Here is a 19,042-nt window from a genome sequence, read left to right on the forward strand (position 1 = left end):
AAAGGTTGAATACATTGGCCATGATATCAATCCAGCATGACTTCTGGCGTGTTCAAAACAACTGGAAACTCGGGAATGGGAAATCTCAGACTTCAGTGAGTTCAAGACAACTGGTAACTCGGGATAAATCTAGCTCAGACTGGGAAACAAGTTTTGAACGGTCATTCAACTTGAAATTCCAATTAGGGAACTCTGGCCTCTTTCTAGACCTGAAGATCACTGACGTCATGAATCTACCTTGATTTTTTCCTTGTTCCCAGTTGTCATGAAAGCACCATAAATCCAGAGAATGCCACTTTGATGACAAAGTTTGATGACATAATGTTCCCAGAAGAACCGCTGCGCCACCTTATTGTTAAAGTGAGCACAGCACAACAAAGTGAGTCCAAAAATGTATTTTATGCTGCTGCATAAATTCTGTAATTTAACAGGGAGATCATATTACTTTCTTTTCTACAGTATACCTAAGTGTATGTTGTGTAGTAAGCCGTTAGTAGCCCATGTGCCTTCATAACTTAGCCTACTGTTCTGACTTGGTGGTGCACATGTAGCCTATAGTTTTAAAGAAATGTAATTATCGAATATTGTAAGAGCTTTCATTGGCTGCTTACATGCCCCCTTTATTTATCCTACGGTTCTGACTTGGTGTACAGGGAGAATACTGTAAGAACGCCCCATGTTCTAAATTCTGTCGCTGTATATTTCAAAAGTGCTGAACAAATCGTTATATTGACTACGTCCGTCCTAGCTCGCTCATTAATGTCTTAAGCGAAATTAGTGATTGCCTCTCATGCGCTCGTCGTCCCCTTATGCCATTGTTTGTACATCTCAATTGTCAGTAGAAACCACATTTCTTTAAGAAAGTCAGCCACATCAGCTATATTTTTAAAAAAAAGGCAGTATATGAGGCTGAATGAACTGTTTCACTGCCAGACTGCCAGACTGCTTCGCTGATAGCCAGGCGTAGAGGTGGAAAGGATTCACTCCATGGTGCTGAAAAGAAAGCTATTGGGACAGCTTTATGTAGACCCTAACAGTTGTGGGCACCATTTGTCACCGTAATAGTGCAATTAATGTATTGTTTAGTGTTGTGGTTTTGCTGGCATGCATTAAACAAAAAAATGGGGAGTTTGCTCCACCAAGATTTATATGCTAAAATCGCCACTGACAACCCCTAAACCTAACCCCTAGCCAAACAAAACAGGAAGTCAATTTTCTCTAAATCTCCATTGTAACAGTTCTGTATATAATGACAAGGTGCTCATCTCTCAACCCTAACAATTGGAGTCTTTGTACAAAAGCCAGGAAGGCAGGCAACAAGCTTAGGTCCAAAATAAGCTCATAGAAACGCATTGGGCTTATTTTGGACAGGTAAAAGCTCTCGCTTTACCTCTTCCTCTCTGATTGTAACTTAAACAAATCTCCATCAGCCATGTAGGTTCACCAAAGCCATCATATGCTAAGGGAAAACTTGGGCTACACCATTCTTCCAGATTGCATTCGCTTCATGTGAGTGGCCAGCATAGCTGTGATAAGTAGGGGTGCTGAAGGTGCTGCAGCATCCCTGAAAAATCAGAATACATTTTTTTATAAAACAAATATATACAGTTGAAGCCGGAAGTTTACATACACCTTAGCCAAATACATTTAAACTCATTTTTCACAATTCCTGACATTTAATCCAAGTAAAAATTCCCTGTCTTAGGTCAGTTAGGATCACCAATGATGTGAAATGTCAGAATAATAGTAGAGAGAATTATTTATTTCAGCTTTTATTTATTTCATCACATTCCCATTGTATCATAAGTTTACATACACCCAATTAGTATTTGGCAGCATTGCCTTTAAATTGTTTAACTTGGGTCAAACGCGATGGGTAGCCTTCCACAAGCTTCCCACAACAAGTTGGGTGAATTTTGGCCCATTCCTCCTGACAAAGCTGGTGTAACTGAGTCAGGTTTGTAGGCCTCCTTGCTCGCACACCCTTTTTTTAGTTCTGCCCACACATTTTCTATGGGATTGAGGTCAAGGCTTTGTGATGCCCACTCCAATACCTTTACTTTGTTGTCCTTAAGCCATTTTGCAACAACTTTGTAAGTATACTTGGGGTCATTGTCCATTTGGAAGACCCATTTGCAACCAAGCTTTAACTTCCTGACTGATGTCTTGAGATGTTGCTTCAATATATCCACGTTATTTTCCGATCCTCATGATGCCATCTATTTTGTGAAGTGCACCAGTCCCTCCTGCAGCAAAGCACCCCACAACATGATGCTGCCACCCCCGTGCTTCACGATTGGGATGGTGTTCTTTTTCTTGCAAGCATCCCCCTTTTTTACATACCCAATTAGTGTATATAAAGTGTCTTTAAACAGTGGTCCTTATGGTCGAACAGTTCTATTTTTGTTTCATCAGACCAGAGGACATTTCTCCAAAAAGTATCATATTTTTCCCCATGTTCAGTTGCAAACCATAGTCTGGCTTTTTTATGGTGGTATTGGAGCAGTGGCTTCTTCCTTGCTGAGCGGCCTTTCAGGTTATGTCGAAATAGGACTCGTTTTACTGTGGATATAGATACTTTTGTACCTGTTTCCTCCAGCATCTTCACAAGGTCCTTTGCTGTTGTTCTGGGATTGATTTGCACTTTTCGCACCAAAGTACGTTCATCTCTAGGAGACAGAACGCGTCTCCTTCCTGAGCGGTATGATGGCTGTGTGGTCCCATGGTGTTTATACTTGCGTACTATTGTTTGTACAGATGAACGTGGTACCTTCAGGCGTTTGGAAATTGCTCCCAACGATGAACCAGACTTGTGGAGGTCTACATTTTTGTTCTGAGGTCTTGGCTGATTTCTTTTGATTGTCCCATGATGTCAAGCAAAGACACACTGAGTTTGAAGGTAGGCCTTGAAATACATCCACAGGTACACCTCCAATTGACTCAAATGATGTCAATTAGCCTACAAGAATCTTCTAAAGCCATGACATCATTTTCTGGAATTTTCCCAGCTGTTTAAAGGCACAGTCAACTTAGTGTATGTAAACTTCTGACCCACTTGAATTGTGAAACAGTGAATTGTAAGTGAAATAATCTGTCTGTAAACAATTGTTGGAAAAATTACTTGTGTCATGCACAAAGTAGATGTCCTAACCGAATTGCCAAAACTATAGTTTGTTAACAAGAAATTTGTGGAGTGGTTGAAAAACAACTTTTAATGACTCCACCCTAAGTGTATGTAAACTTCCGACTTCAACTGTATATGTATAGAAATAAAGGATACACAAAGATGACATTTGTTTTAATAATTATTACAGAAAAGTATTACATTTTATATTTGTTTATACTTACATGATTTTATTAGAATATTTCAAAATATATTATTTTAGGGTGCAGGACAATTTAAAATGTGGTTTATATTAAAGATTTGTCAATGTGCATATCGTTTAAACCTTTTGCATTTGTTGAAAAGGAAACGGAAGATAAGCATGAAGTTGCAGGGGGTTGTAACTTTTTCAGTGAGCAAATGTACATTCTCGACAGACTGGTCCAAGAAACATTACTGTAAAATCCTCAGGATTATAGTTCAGTGGAATACAGTAGAATATTACACTTCCATCGGAATGGCTGACAGGATGTCTGGAGGAGAGGTGGCCTACACAGTGTTGGAGGTGCTGATCGCTGTTGCCTGCTGTCTGGGCAATGTGCTAGTGATCTCGGCAGTGTGGTTGAGCAGCTCTCTACGGCAGCCCACCTTCTGCTTTATGGTTTCTCTGGCTGTGGCAGACTTCCTTGTAGGTTCTGTGGCTGTGCCAGCGGCTATACTGGTAGATGGAAGAGTGAAGATCTCGTTCAATGTCTGTCTCTTCATAAGCTGTGTGGAAATTTTGTTGACATTGGCCTCTGTACTGTTTCTACTAGCCATCTCTGTGGACCGATATCTACGAGTCTTCATCCCTCTCAGGTGAGCTGTCTTCTGACCTAAATACTGTAAATAGTCTGTAATTATTGTTACAGTGAAGCATTTTTTCTTCTTTTGTTTGAAATCAAACATTGATTACGAGGTCAAAGTGCTGACGGTCAGCATTCATTTGAGGGTATTTTCATGAACCGTTTAGAAATGACATCCCTTTTGTACATAGTCCACCATTTAAGGGAACCAAAAGTATTGGGACACATTCACTTATATGTGTAATAAGGTACTACACATTTGTTGGATGCATTTGCTGTTTGTTTTGGTTGTTTCTGATTATTTTGTGCCCAATAGAAATGAATGGTAGATAATGTATTGTGTCATTTTCGAGTTACCTTTATTGTAAATAAGAATAGAATATGTTTCTAAGTACTTCTACATTAATGTGGACACTACCATGATTACAATAATCCTGAATAAATCGTGAATAATGTTGAGTGAGAAAGTTACAGATGCACAAATATCATACACCCATGGTATTCTAACCTCTCACACAGTTGCAATTTTAGCATGTAAATCTTGGTGGGGGAAAAAATAAATAAAAGTTGAATGCATGCCAGCAAAGCCACTACACAACACAACACTAAACAACAAATGAATTGCACGTTAACAGTGACAAACTGTGCCCACAAACTGTTAGGGCCTACATAAAGCTGACCCAACAGCAGTCCCAATATCTTACCACTGCTGCACCTGGCTATCAGCAGAGCCTTGTCTGGCAGTGAAACAGTTCATTCAGCCTCATTTTATTGTCTTTTAAAAAAAATTAGCTGATATGGCTGACAAATGTGGTTTTTAATGACTATTGAGATGTACAAACTATGGCATAAGGGGAAAACAAGCGGATAAGCGGCAAACCATAATTTCGATTAATGCTCTGTAACTTTGTCGCTCATCATTATTCACAATTCATTCCGGATTATCTGTGATCATGGTTGCATTCACATTAACATAGAACTGTTTAGAAACATATTCTATTCTTAATTACAATGAAAGTGACTCCAAAATGACACAATACAGTGTAAGGGAATTTTAATGTTTGTGCTTTTCTGATAACTAATTTCTGTGTTCTATTCATGTACTGTTCTGTGTTCATGCAAGTGACTGATTTCACGAATCCTTATCAGTATCTGCAATTTGGCAGTTCGCCCAGACCTTGTTTTGAGAACAAATGAAAGATATCTCAGTTTCAAGGTCTCAGCTTAGAGAGAAGAAGCCTCGGGAGGTATTGGTCTGTCACATGTTAGGAACCAGTATTGGTCGGTCACATGAATGAAACAAACCAGTAATGATTAATTAATTATGCTAAATCATGCAAATATAACTTATCTGTGTATAGCCGTATAAGACAACTGCTGGGACTGCCCAAGGAGAGCTATGGTGCATTGAGTTGGTTGGAACCTCTCCAGCGCGCTGACAAATAAAGGATGATTAATTAAAGATTGACTTCGAGTGTCCCTGTGTAAAAAAATCCACTACAACAGCATTTACCATAAATTTCTATTGGGCACAAAATAATCTGAAATACAACCACAGCAAATGCATCCAACAAATGTGTAGAGTCACAAGCTTGATGCCGTCACTGCGTTCTATGAATATGGATGAAAATACTTTCAAATTAAAGCTGATAATCTGCACTTTAACCTCATAGTCATTGCTTGATTTTAAATCCGAACTTTTGGAGTTTAGAGACGAAATAATATTTACTGTCCAAATAATTACGGAGGGCACTACATTTATCACCTAGCACATTCTCTCAAAGGATTTCCCCTTTGTAATTATTATTATGAATGTATCACAAAATAGGTGGGTGCGTGCGTACAAAGGAAAGCATCAAGGTTGTCATGTCAGATGAACAGATTCTCTGCTTCAACAGGTACAAGAGGACAGTGACAGAGAGGAGATCTTGGGTGATGGTAGCAATATGTTGGTTTGTTGCCTTCATGTTGAGCTTCCCACCCATGTTTGGGTGGTACAACCGTGACACCTTGCGTCACTCAGGGAACTCAACCACCATCATCTGCCGTTTCCTGGCTGTGATTCCCATGTCATACATCGTATACTTCAATTTCTTCCTCTGCACCCTCACACCGTTGCTTATCATGGCTGTCCTGTACTGCTACATCTTCTGTACGATCCGGAAGAACCTGAAGGGGAGGACGGGTAGCGGTGCCCAGTCCCACACCTACTTCAGGAAGGAGAGGAGCCTTGCCCGATCCCTGACTCTGGTCCTGGTGCTCTTCGCCTTTTGCTGGCTCCCTCTGCACTTCATGAACTGTGTTGCCTACTTTGGTAACCCATCAAACATAACCCAACAGGCCTTCTATGTGGGCATCCTCCTCTCCCATGGCAATTCAGCTGTCAACCCGATCGTTTATGCCTTTAAGATCCGCAAGATCCAGGAAGCGTACCTGAGGATATGGAGGACGTTTGTGTGCCGAGGTGACAACCAGACCACTGAGAAGAACACCAGCAGTAACCCTAGGGTAGCCAGAAATGACTGATGGAAAGGGTCATTGTAGGGATGCAAAGCAATTTAGAATGTGGTCTATATCTCATATTTGTCTTTATGCATTGTATTATCAGTTTAATATAAGCATGTGTAGATCAGGTAGAGCTAATGTCAAAGTATTTTACTTTAGCGTTGGCATATCACAGCAAATTCCATTTCTTGCGAATGAAACTGATGGTGAAAATAGAAAGAGTAGTGGGTGTTTAATTTTGTTGATGCAGTTCCTTTGTCTAAATGCCACTTCCTCAATCCAAAAGTTGTAATTGTTACCTTCTGTATGTATACAGTGCTTTCCCAGAATTGGAAATAAGATGTACTATCTCAATGAAGGAGTACTTCACTAATGAACTTTTTTAGGATTATGGTTATTTTCAACACAACCATACACAACGTTCTAACACAACTTTTCCCACAAGTTTATGTTTAATGTATTTTGTGGTGGTAATGTCTTTATACCATCAGGTGACACAGAAAGTATACAAATAGGTCTCCATCAAATTCTTTCTTCATCAAAATATACATTTTCTGAGATGAGGAAATCCTCTCTGAAGTTAAGTTTTTATTTCAAAATGATTTGTAAAATACATACTATTACATTTGTTATAATATACATATGTTGAAGCTCATGATTATATTGTGTCTATTGATTAATGTATATTAACTAGCAGTACATCTTTACAGTTCCCCTGGTCTTGTCTAAGTACACTAGATGGCAGTACGCAGTGGGATATGTATTACATTATTGCAATATGGCATATTGCAATAGATGAACGCATTGTGTTCCTACCAGAGTGAAACAATGGCTGGATATACTCTATCAGACCTCCACTGACCTTCGTAACCATCGTGTATTTTTCCATTAGAGCTACATACTTTCGGTTTCATTCACATACTGCAAACTAGGTAATGCTTTAGTGTTCAAGTCATTGTGATACTTGTAGCATCGCTGCGGTAGATGTAGTTTCGTCCACGGTTGTGGTATGTCTATGCAAAACATTATAATCCACATGACATTATATACAAGAGAAAGATAATTTATGTACAAGCTAAAGAGTAGAAGCCCTAAAAATAGGAGCAATCTGAGGTCTTGAATTGCTTCAAAATTCAGAGTAAAATATAGAGGCCAGTTTCATAGCTTTATTTAACCTTTATTCATTCATAGAACCTTGAATAATGTTGACTTGTAACAGTACTACAATACTGAAAAAGGGCTTGATTTAGGTCTGGAGAACCAACCCTTATAGTTTAGATTATGCCAAACTCATGCATTCTCTATTAAGTTAATTTCATATTCTTTACTTCCTGCTCTGAGTCGTGAACCTATGAGCAGAGGTGTAAAGTAAATCATTACAACTACACTCGTTACTGTAATTGAGTAGCTTTTCTGAGTACTCTGTTGTTATTGTATTTTCATTAAAGTAACAGTACTTCTACTTGAGTAATATATTTCAGTACTCTTTCCACCTCTGGTGAGTGAGGGAAAAGATAGTTTGTGAGTGGGCGAGGGAAAGAGTGTGAATCGGTGAGTGAGGGAATGTCAGCCGGTCCCATGGATAAGTAAGATGTAACAGAGGGGTGAATGATGGATTGAAAGGGTGAAAGAATGAGACATGTTTTTTTCTGGAATATGAAGTATATTGAAGTCTGCCAACTTTATTCTTTATGCACTTTATTTTGCATTGCTGAAAGTAACAGTACTCCTACTTGAGTAGGATATTTCAGTTCTCTTTCCACCCCTGCCTACGGGAACCTTCAGGTGGAATGTCTCTGGAGTCCTGCTGCTCCTTCGCCACTAGGTGACGCTAGCAAACTATAATAAATACACCAGTGCTCCCTCTGTCACTTTACCACAGTAAGATTGCATCCAATGCACAGAGGAATTCAACAAGCAGCTTTCTGTGGAGTTCCTCATCGCTGCAGACGGTCATTGTTCCTCTCAAGGAAGGCAATAGACTGTATAGTTATCACCTGAATAGGATTCTATCCCTTCACAAACTATACAACCTACTACCTCACCTCGCCAGGACACACTCACCTAAAAGACTGACGGATGAGGGGGGAATGTCATTCAAACACATACAGCGAGAGGCGACAACACAAACACACTCACCCTAAAGCACACTTTCACTCAAACACAATAGGGCCATATCACAATAGGCCCCAATCGCTTTAAACCAAATAAAGTATTGGGTGGTCTAACAGAGGAAATGTTGCACATCCTCATGTTGTCCTGGAACATTCAGTGAATGGATGTGATATGCTAATTTTTAACTTCCCCACAGAACACAGACAGGCTGCAGGCTGGGGAGATGGATGGGACAGCCAGGGGAAAATGGTCTGGCTTCAGGGGTATTGCTGACTGGTCTGTCTCCTTAGGAAAGACAGTAGATTGTATAGTTATGTCAGAGGGAGGACATATACCCCACAACTATTCAATCTACTACCTCAGTCTCAAGGACAGGTGCTCTGTTTATCATCAACCCGGAGAGGAGGTCAGGACTTCTACTGGGAAACTGGGAGAGAATGAGAAATAGAAAGAGAGAGAGAGAGAGCATTTGTATGTTTAGTGGTTGATCATTACTGTACATAATAAACACATACACACATTGCACATTTGCATTCAAACAAATGGTCACACATAGACACACATACATTCAGACACACCACAGGACAGTAGATTTAACCAACTTGAATAATCAGGCATAAACAGAAACTCGGCACAGGTCCAGATTATTCAAATGACATCCCCCACTACGGACTGAAGAGTTAGTCTGGTAACAGTTTTATAGGGAATTACTTCCAAGGAGCAATTTCCTCTTTGGTTTTGGCTCTGATGTTTAAACCTGGGCCTGGTTCAACTGCTTTGCTTTGTGTGAGCTGTGGAGCTGAACCTGAAGATTCATCAGTTCGTATTAAGGCAACGACAGGTGTGTGTCTGTGTCACTGTGACAGTTATAGAGAAAAGCAGGCAAGTGATCTGATCGCTACGGAATCGCTAAAGGTAGCTTAGGTCAAAAGATGAACGAAATAATAACAAAAGAATGCAGTCGCTACGGAAAGTGTGTTAATTTGTGCGAGTCTAAAACGTAACTCACTGGCATTCAGAGAAGGTGGCATGTAATAAAGGAGAGCTGTGCCAGGAATTAGTGCCCATTTTCTTTAGAAACTTGGCTCTTTCCAGCCCTACAACCTTACGGTAGCTCGCTGTTTAACAGGCAGAAGTAAAAAGCTGAATTTTAACCCCCAGTTGCCTCCCCCTAGCGTGAATAGAGCTGTGTGGATAGCCTGAATAGAGCTGTGTGGATAGCCCGAATAGAACTGTGTGGATAGCCCGAATAGAGCTGTGTGGATAGCCTGAATAGAGCTGTGTGGATAGCATGAACAGAACTGTGTGGATATGGTGAACAGAACTGTGTGGATAGCCTGCAAGCAATGCAAAGGAAGGAAGGGAACCGGACGTAAACAAAATAGTAGTGCTTTGGCCATTTTAGGGAGTTGCTTGGCACTCTTAAGTGACAACATCTGTGGGGCAGAAACCTGTGAAACTCTCCCACTGCTTCTTTCAATTCATTGGATTGAATCTCAGCTGGGTCTGACTGTTTTACTTGTAAATGGTGACTAAGCTCAATTACATTTATCACTTTGCAGCGTCCATCATTTCGAAGAGATGAAGGTGAATGAAAACTGATAAAATTCCATTGTTTTTATGCTGACATGGTATTTGATAGTGAACTATAAAGATGTTTATATCATTTCTACCATAACAAGAGAGTCTCAAATGTCCCCAATAAAACTGTGGTTGTTTTTCTCAGTGTGGAAGCCATTTCCAGCTCTTTGAAAAAGAGCTCAGTGTTAGCTGTGCCAACTAGAGTTTGAAGTACCAGCTGGGCAGTGCAGCCCGCGCCCCCCAGGGCCATGCTTCGGCTGGGTGGGTTGGGCCAGCTCAGGCAGTATTACGGTAGATGATGGTCAAACCATGAAGAGGCCCCGCCGCTTTGCATAAATTAGCATGTGAACCATATCCTCTGAAAGGCACCAGGGCAGTTCATTAACATTCTGAATTCCTATTTGGCCTAATTAAGGCAGACAGTGATTGAAATGTTTTGGCAGGCTGCGAGGCAGTGTGTAGGAGTGCCAGGGACTGCTCTGTGGGGGAGAATGAGAAGGCAGTGGGGCAGGGATGGAGTGGAGGTCTTAATTGAGATGTTGAATTAATTAGACGCCAAATAAGAGCCTCTTCTGACTGGTCAGTGTACATAGATGAGACAGACTGAGGGGGACTGATTTCTATTGACAAAAATACGTGATTAAAGGCTTAGGGCTGAATCCTAACTTGTGAATCCCTAACTTGTGAATCCTAACTTGATACATGAATGTATTATGAAGTTTACCTTAGTTTGAGGTATTTCGATCTTGAAGTTAGAGAAAAATAATTCAATTTCCAGGCTGTGAGTATACAATTATTTAGATGTCTTAATAAGGTCAAATAAGAAATGCATTTTGAAATGCATTTTCAGTTGGATTTTGTTGGAGTAACTCCACATTTCTTCATTGATGATTTTCTGGTTGTTTATGAATAATTAACAACGCAGACCGGAAGTTTAACAAAGGAAATAAGATAGTGGTCAATTTCAAAATGGTAAAATATCTTAAGAAAACAAGCGTAGCACATTGGTAACACTTGATCAAAGATAAGGTTGCAGTAATCACTTGTATAGTTTTGGTAGCAAGTTTAGTACGAAGAAGCTACACAAACTTTTGCATACCATTTTTCTATATGAAACCCATCCTTCTGTTTGAAGTGCTGGTATGCAGTAACTACCCACTGAACAGTGCTTCATGAGGATGATGGGCCTCATAGTTCTGGGACAGGTTTTTGTCAAGCCTGAAGACTGGATACATGACAACAGGTGATGGGACTGACGGTGAGAATCCATAATATGATTGAGTATATTTGGATTTGGAGAAGTGTTATACCTGTATGACCGTATGTCCTAATTATATAAATACAGATCTGCAGGCTTGGTAGATGTCAATATCATACAAGACAGTGAGTCATATTTGTGCACATAATATATAACCTACACGAAAACAGACACATTTAAACTTGGAGAAGAGATAATACTTACAAACATTAAAAAGTTTAAGTCAGCAAAAAGCTGGATCCTTATTATCAACTGTTCAAATCCCAGGCTTCTCACTCACTGACTTCATTGGACAAAAGAAAATGGCTGCCGTGGTAAGTAAGAGAGAGGAGCTGTCTTCCTGTCACCTCTCCTGTACACTTTATCTGACAAAGACATCATCAGAAAATGCTGTTTCTGTGTTTCGCCTTATAGAAAGATGCCCGGACAGAGTAAACCAACCGTCGCAATAACAAACTTGGTTCTAATGTTCCATACTGTGGATTAGCTGGATTACGAATCACTCGCGATTAGTATTTTGCCACAAGCACAATACGAAAAATATCTAACATGAGTTGGCGATGGTCCACGGGGATCGGTAAAACACTGGGCACGACCGAGAGGGAAGAGACTGGGGTAGAATCTTGTACGCTTCTCTCTTCAATATCCTGTGCCAAGAAATGGGCATTGTCTGTGTGCCAGGCTGAATCTCAATGAACCAAAAAGCAGTTGATGTAGTGGAGGGAGCATGGCGATGCTCGCCACTGACAGGGGAGGGGGAGGGGAATATTGGCACCGAAGCAATGGGAGTCTGCCATGTAAAAAAACAAAAACGTGCATGTAACAATACCATAACTACTATGGCATCGAACTAGACTTACACCATCGCAACATCAGCTAGATCCTGTGCTCAAGTTTTCAATTCTGAGAAATGTCCAGAGAGAAGAGTAGAGCTAATGCAGTAAAAGACTGATCCTGTCTGTGTGCTCCATCCGTTGAGACTATCTGTAACACATCCTGTTTATTTTCCCTCTCTCTCTCCATTTGCCAGGAATTTACAATGATCTTCTGCCTAATTAATGTAAACAGTTTTTTCCGCTTTACAATTAGAAACACTTTGTTCGCCTGCCACTTCAGTATGGTAATGATTGAAAAGGAAGTGGCTATTATCACGTTGAGTTCGCCCGTTTGCAAGCATCTGCCTCTGTTAATGTTTTGAGCCCATTTTGTTTAGAACAATACGTTATTTAGTGTCTGTTTCAATACATATCCAATCAATTATGAACAATGTTTTCAACCATGAAATCAATGGTGAAAAAAATGCACGTCACTCATTTAGTATTCACATATATTTAACATGGATTTAGAAGAGATCAGTTGATCAATTCACCAGTAGACAAACAGTGTATGACAGAGTTGTTCTGACAATACTGCTTTCAAAAATGTTTTTGCTTTAAATCCGTCAGCATTATTAAGCCAGTGTACTGTTTGAGTCAATCAGCATTTACTTCCAATCTTAAGTATGCATGTACATAACCAACCTCTGCAACAACAACAAAAATACCACCATATTGTTCTGTACAGTACTATGGACGTGGTGTGCCTTTCCTTTCCCATAGCCAAGCAGTCAACGTTCAGTGTCTTCCTCGTGTTCATGTTCCAACTCTCCAGTCTACCCTTTCAGCTAATACCAGACTCAGGCTCCACATCTTTTCTTCTCAGTTCAATTTTCTATTGAGCCTAGTATAGGAGAGTTGTAAAATCCTCCAGCATAGATACACTATATATCCTATTGAGCCTAGTATAGGAGAGTTGTAAAATCCTCCAGCATAGATACACTATATATCCTATTGAGCCTAGTATAGGAGAGTTGTAAAATCCTCCAGCATAGATACACTATATATCCTATTGACCCTAGTATAGGAGAGTTGTAAAATCCTCCAGCATAGATACACTATATATCCTATTGAGCCTAGTATAGGAGAGTTGTAAAATCCTCCAGCATAGATACACTATATATCCTATTGAGCCTAGTATAGGAGAGTTGTAAAATCCTCCAGCATAGATACACTATATATCCTATTGAGCCTAGTATAGGAGAGTTGTAAAATCCTCCAGCATAGATACACTATATATCCTATTGAGCCTAGTATAGGAGAGTTGTAAAATCCTCCAGCATAGATACACTATATATCCTATTGAGCCTAGTATAGGAGAGTTGTAAAATCCTCCAGCATAGATACACTATATATCCTATTGAGCCTAGTGTGGTACCTAAACACTATATGTCTAGACTAAAGCAAGTACACTTTTGTATAGTACAGTAGCCTACTTCTGTTCCCTACATTAACAACGACAGAAATTATTCATCATGTAAATCGGCTCAATCCTAGGATAATGTCCTGGTTGCAAAAATAGCGGACCCCAAACAGGAAGTATATCTGGCATTGACCTTGTTCGATTCCATCCTGTGGTCTCTGGAGGCCTCAGCGTAGGGTGGCATTTAAAAAAAGAATAATAATAATTTCACCTTTATTTAACCTGGTAGGCTAGTTGATAACAAGTTCTCATTTGCAACTGCGACCTGGCATAGCAACCCCTATTTGTTGTAACACTAATAACATGCAGCAACTAACTGCACTAAATCATGAACAGACCTAGATGATTAACATTTAATGGATACATCTTTCACTTTGTTCAATATTCATCCCCATAGATTTGTTTCAAAGAAAACAAAGAATTTCATTTCATACAGGCCTTATGAATATTGATACCAAATTTGACAATTACGGTCTTATACTGAGTTCAAGTTTATAAGCTGTTAGGGCCAAAAGGCTCCATAACAGCTTCTACCCCCAAGCTATAAGACTGCTGAACAATTAATCAACTGGCCACCGGACTATTTACATTGACCGCCCCCCCCCAATTTGTACACTGCGGCTACTCGCTGTTTATTATCTATGCATAGTCACTTCACCCCCACCTACATGTACAAATTACCTCAACTAACCTGTACCCTGCACACTGACTTGGTACCGGTACCCCCTGTATATAGCCTCATTATTGTTATGTTATTATGTTACTTTTTATTCTTTTTTTTAAACTCTTCTTGAACTGCACTGCTGGTAAGCATTTCACGGTAAGGTCTACACATTTTGTATTCGGCTCATATGACAAATAAAGTTTGATTTGATTTAATTTTGTTAGGATAACACCTATTGTTCTTTTTCAGAGCCATGTTATATGGTCTACTCCTATTTCCATCGAACAATAAAATATGTTCACTTAAATCCAGAACTTTTCCCTCGATTTTGTAGCAGTGGATACATCAGAGTTAAACATAACTTTCAATATTGTTATTTTTTTACTTCTCATTGGCCTTCAAGTATTGTCAAATCGGATTGTTTGAGTATGCTTATAGTTCCTGATGAAGGCAATGAGACTTTGTTCCTGGTAACCAGTGGATCACTGTAACCGGGGGGAGGAGACACAAATAACAGGGGATATGAATGGCCTGGCTTCCAAAAGAACACATCATCAAGTTACATGACAAGTTCATCTGAGGAGAACGCAACGAACAAGGGGAGGAGTCATCTGAGAAGAACGCAACGAACAAGGGGAGGAGTCATCTGAGAAGAACGCAACGAACAAGGGGAGGAGTCATCTGAGGAGAACGCAACGAACAAGGGGAGGAGTCATCTGAGAAGAACGCAACGAACAAGGGGAGGAGTCATCTGAGGAGAACGCAACGAACAAGGGGAGGAGTCATCTGAGAAGAACGCAACGAACAAGGGGAGGAGTCATCTGAGGAGAACGCAACGAACAAGGGGAGGAGTCATCTGAGGAGAACACAACGAACAAGGGGAGGAGGAGCTCATTTTCTGTCTCTTCCCTGCCCCCACCCCTTTTTAATATTTCTCTCTTACTGTAGCTTTGGCTTTCTGTATGACGTGCTCTCTATCTTTCTCACACACACACAAACATGCACATACACACCATCACACACAAACACACACATACACAAACACACTCGCACACTAAGCAAATAATAGACTGTAGGTAATATTCTAGAACTGGAGAAAAGAGTGTAGGCCTTGGCTACATGAGCAATTTATTAATGCTGTGCATTGTAGTAAGTGTACGTGTACTGATAAAATGTCGACTTTTGACGTCCCTTTGTTGAAAGCAGAGCTACTGTTAATAATCACGAGCCACTTCAACATCAAATCCAGACCTTTTTTTCTTCTTCTATTAACGTGATCATTTCTGCATGATCTTATTTGTGACATGCCAACAATAACAACTTAAAGCTACATTGTGAGTGCAGAAATGCTGAAATTGAGACCCTAAAATCATACTATACTCTACGAACCCCTTCATGTATAGAACATTGCTTGCATCAGAATGATCTGGTTCATACTGGTTTCTGGACAGGTCTGTAGGTAACAGCAGTAACTAACAGACCGTTAGTTACCAAAGAAGTAGTCCCCCCATTCCTTATCAGCTCATTTAATGTTTTAATTTAGTTTGACATCTCTGTTTCACTTTTTAACACATTTGGTAGAGAGAGCTTTTGTGTTACACAGCCTCCAGGGCTTTCTAAATAGTTATATTTTGAGATGTGACTGTATTATTGCTTGAACTATCATAATAGTTAATGCAAAAACATTAAGATCAGGGTCTCAAATGTTTTATATATCAAATCATCCAAAACATCAGCATATCATAACTGTTTGTGTGTGCAGACATACAGTAAATATGTTACAGACACATTGTAAGTGACTTTGAATTTCTGAATATAATCAAAATAACAAAACTGTCCATATTCACATTGTGGCCGATAATACTAGAGCCAACTTGTTGACTTTATTATGTTCACTATAGAGCTGCTCTATTTTTGTGAGAGTCATCTTCTTTTGATCATACCAATTGTATAGTGTTTGTATAGTATTGTATAGTATACCAATTGTATAGTGTTTGTATAGTATTGTATAGTATACCAGTTGTATAGTGTTTGTATAGTGTTTCCTCCACAACAGACAATGCAGGAGACTGGTTGCTGATTTTTCACTATGTTTTAAACCTTATGGAATTGAATTCTGCGAGAAAGGTAAACCGCAGTGTAAATATGCAAAAGTCCTTTTATCTCAAAGTACTTCCCTTTTAAACCTTCGAGAGGCAGCGCTGGTGCAGTTTGTTTCTTTTTAGGGCTATAGGATTTATGGCAGAGTAGTGTGATTAGGCTTTCTTTGCCTCATAACGATACATTAAATGTTATTGTTGACTAAAAGCCTGAAAGGCCAGAGCCAGCCATGAGACCACTAAGAGGCCTATGTCTTTATCCTCAGGTGACTGTTCTACCTAAAACGTCCTACACAAACAAAGCTGTCCATCACATTCAATATAAAAGAATGCATCTCGTCCTGAGCGGATGCCTCATGCGCTAAACGTTTGACCCTGAAGTGAATAGCTATCACTGTAGCAAGCTTCACTGTGTTAACAAAGTGCATAATATGCTCGTCGTCTAGCTAATTCTCTTTACCTCTTCATACAAAAATCTGCTTAATTTCTACCGTACAGTAATGGCAGAGATTAGGCGGCGGGGGCGAGGCAGACACGTGTACAGGAGGAAGATGATGGTGGAAAAGAGGAAAAGATAAAAGATTAAAGATAGGAGTAAAGAAGAGGTAAATGGAAAAAATAGAGTTGCAGGGCGCTGGCTAAGAAGCAGTATTAAACGTGGAAATACCTGGAGGTAGATTTTGTAAAGGACAGAGCAGGGATCTCGGCAGACATGACCCGAGGGGAACAGGCCATGTTGGTGGAGAAAAAAGGGTGGGAAGAAAAGAGAGCGCGTTTCCACATCCCTCTCTTTCCCCTGCAGAATGAGGGAAAGGCTGAGCGGCGTGCTGGCGAGCAACACCACTCGAACAGGGGTTGGGGCTTGAGAGCAGTCTCTGCCATGCCCTCCTCTCTCCCTGCCCTCCTCTCTCCCTGCCCTTCTCTCTCTCCGCCCTCTTCTCTCGCTGCCCTCCTCTCTCCCTGCCCTCCTATCTCCCTGTCCACTTTGGTCCAGCTGCAGAGAGAGAGAGAGATTCAGAGAGAGAGAGAGCATGAGGTCACAACAGCCTGCTCAAAATCATATTTTGTCTTAGAGCTGAAAGTGTTCGATAGCGTAAATTGAGCTCTTGAACTTTGAAATCCTCTCTAAAATAGTGTCTGTAAGGAACAATGAAACAAAGTCACCTCACAAGGCCCTTAAACCCAGAGACTGACAGTCTATCATCATCAACACACCTCACAGTAACACACTGAGGCAGAGGGAGCAGGAAAAAACCCACGAAGGCGGAGATAGGTATCAGAATTAAATACTCACATCGGTTCTTGCACCCCAAAAAGCTTTGCCAGACTTATTATATCAAAACAAGTCAATGCTGGAGATCTCCGCTGCATTTGGGGAGAAGAAGAGGAGGAGTTAAAGACTGCAGAGCGTGCAGTGAAGCCTTTTGTCAGCAGTTGGCATCAGTCCCAGGTAGTACATGCCTCACGATTCCCATTTTCGGTAGTCATTACAGACGTCTGTAGCTGTTCTGCACCTGCCTGTGTCTTTGTTTTGAATTGAAGCAACACTGAGGGTGAGGAAAACTTCTGGGAACAGACGGCAGTAGTAAAATAAATACAATGACAGAGTTCCGTGGGACTTCATGCCAAGAAAAATTTAAGTCACCAAAATAATCCAGTGTCACTGTGCCAAAAAGTGTCTCCCCCCCTTCCTCCTCTGTATGTCCACCAGAGAGAGACATAGACACATACAGTATGTCAGATAAACAAGTGCTGCAGGCAAGAACTGTCATCATGCTCTTCTTTTCTCAGGCATTATCCCGGACAGCTCTCTCCGTGACGTCATCAAGCTCTTCTTTTCTCAGGCATTATCCTGGGCTGCTCTCTGTGATGTCATCATGCTCTTCTTTTCGCAGGCATTATCCCGGGCAGCTCTCTCTTTGACATCGTCTGCTCTTTTGTTATTTTCTCATTTATTTCTGTCCTTCAATGTATCTCAATCCTCATACACACTCCTCCCAATGTGTTTTATGTTTTCTTGTATAGATTCCCCTTTTAATAAACCCTAACAATTATCTAGAAAGATATACGGTTGCCAAAACTTCAGGAGCGAGCGCAGAGAGGAACTGGAGAATACTCCCTTTACAAATCTTTCTCTGTGTCCCTCTCTTCCTGCTCACCAGCAGTGAGCTTGTAAAAGTTTCAGCTGCAATGGCCTGGGCCAGCCTCCGTTGGCAGCGGTTCAAAAGAGTGCTGCCTGCTTCTAAGTCTCTGTTAGTCAGCTCGGGCTGGCTCCCTGCTCTCTCTCTCACTCCACCCTCAATTGGGAAAGCTTCAGGGGCAGTGGCCACACTCAGGCATCCCTCTTATGGCATTGCCAGTTCAGGCAGTGCACAGTAACCAGCCATCTTTTTCAGTTTTATTAACAGTAACAATAGGACTGTGTGCTCTGGTCTCTCATGTGTATGTATGCCCAGCAGAGAGTGTGAGAGAAAATGCAGGCTGTTCTCTAATGTAGCGCTACTTCCTGGATCTCTTGTCCTCCATTTCAGATGTGTCAGGCAAGGCAGGCAGACAGGAAGGCAAGTAGGAAGG

General features: G+C 40.6%; 1 protein-coding gene and 1 long non-coding RNA gene across 2 annotated transcripts; one reads left to right on the plus strand and one right to left on the minus strand.

The window, feature by feature from the left end:
- The first annotated feature begins 3,620 nt into the window (after positions 1-3,620).
- On the plus strand, positions 3,621-7,154 carry LOC106566069 (adenosine receptor A1-like). Its single transcript, XM_014133891.3, has 2 exons — positions 3,621-3,961; positions 5,847-7,154. The coding sequence occupies exons 1-2, from the start codon at positions 3,621-3,623 to the stop codon at positions 6,472-6,474; spliced, it is 969 nt and encodes a 322-aa protein (XP_013989366.3). The 3' UTR covers positions 6,475-7,154.
- A 445-nt stretch (positions 7,155-7,599) lies between these two features.
- LOC106566031 (uncharacterized) lies at positions 7,600-18,616 on the minus strand. Its single transcript, XR_014379803.1, has 2 exons — positions 17,136-18,616; positions 7,600-8,995 (listed from the first exon to the last, which is right to left on the minus strand). It is a non-coding gene; the product is annotated as an uncharacterized LOC106566031 (long non-coding RNA).
- Positions 18,617-19,042: the final 426 nt, after the last annotated feature.

The sequence above is a fragment of the Salmo salar genome, chromosome 12, assembly GCF_965601325.2.
Source record: "Salmo salar chromosome 12, fSalSal1, whole genome shotgun sequence".
In the NCBI taxonomy this organism is placed as follows: domain Eukaryota; kingdom Metazoa; phylum Chordata; class Actinopteri; order Salmoniformes; family Salmonidae; genus Salmo; species Salmo salar.

Excerpts from the sequence above, each read along its gene's own strand:
- LOC106566069 (XM_014133891.3), top strand. The coding sequence starts at position 3,621 with ATGGCTGACAGGATGTCTGGAGGAGAGGTGGCCTACACAGTGTTGGAG. Across the intron at positions 3,962-5,846 it reads CGAGTCTTCATCCCTCTCAG|GTACAAGAGGACAGTGACAG; the intron begins GTGAGCTGTCTT and ends CTGCTTCAACAG.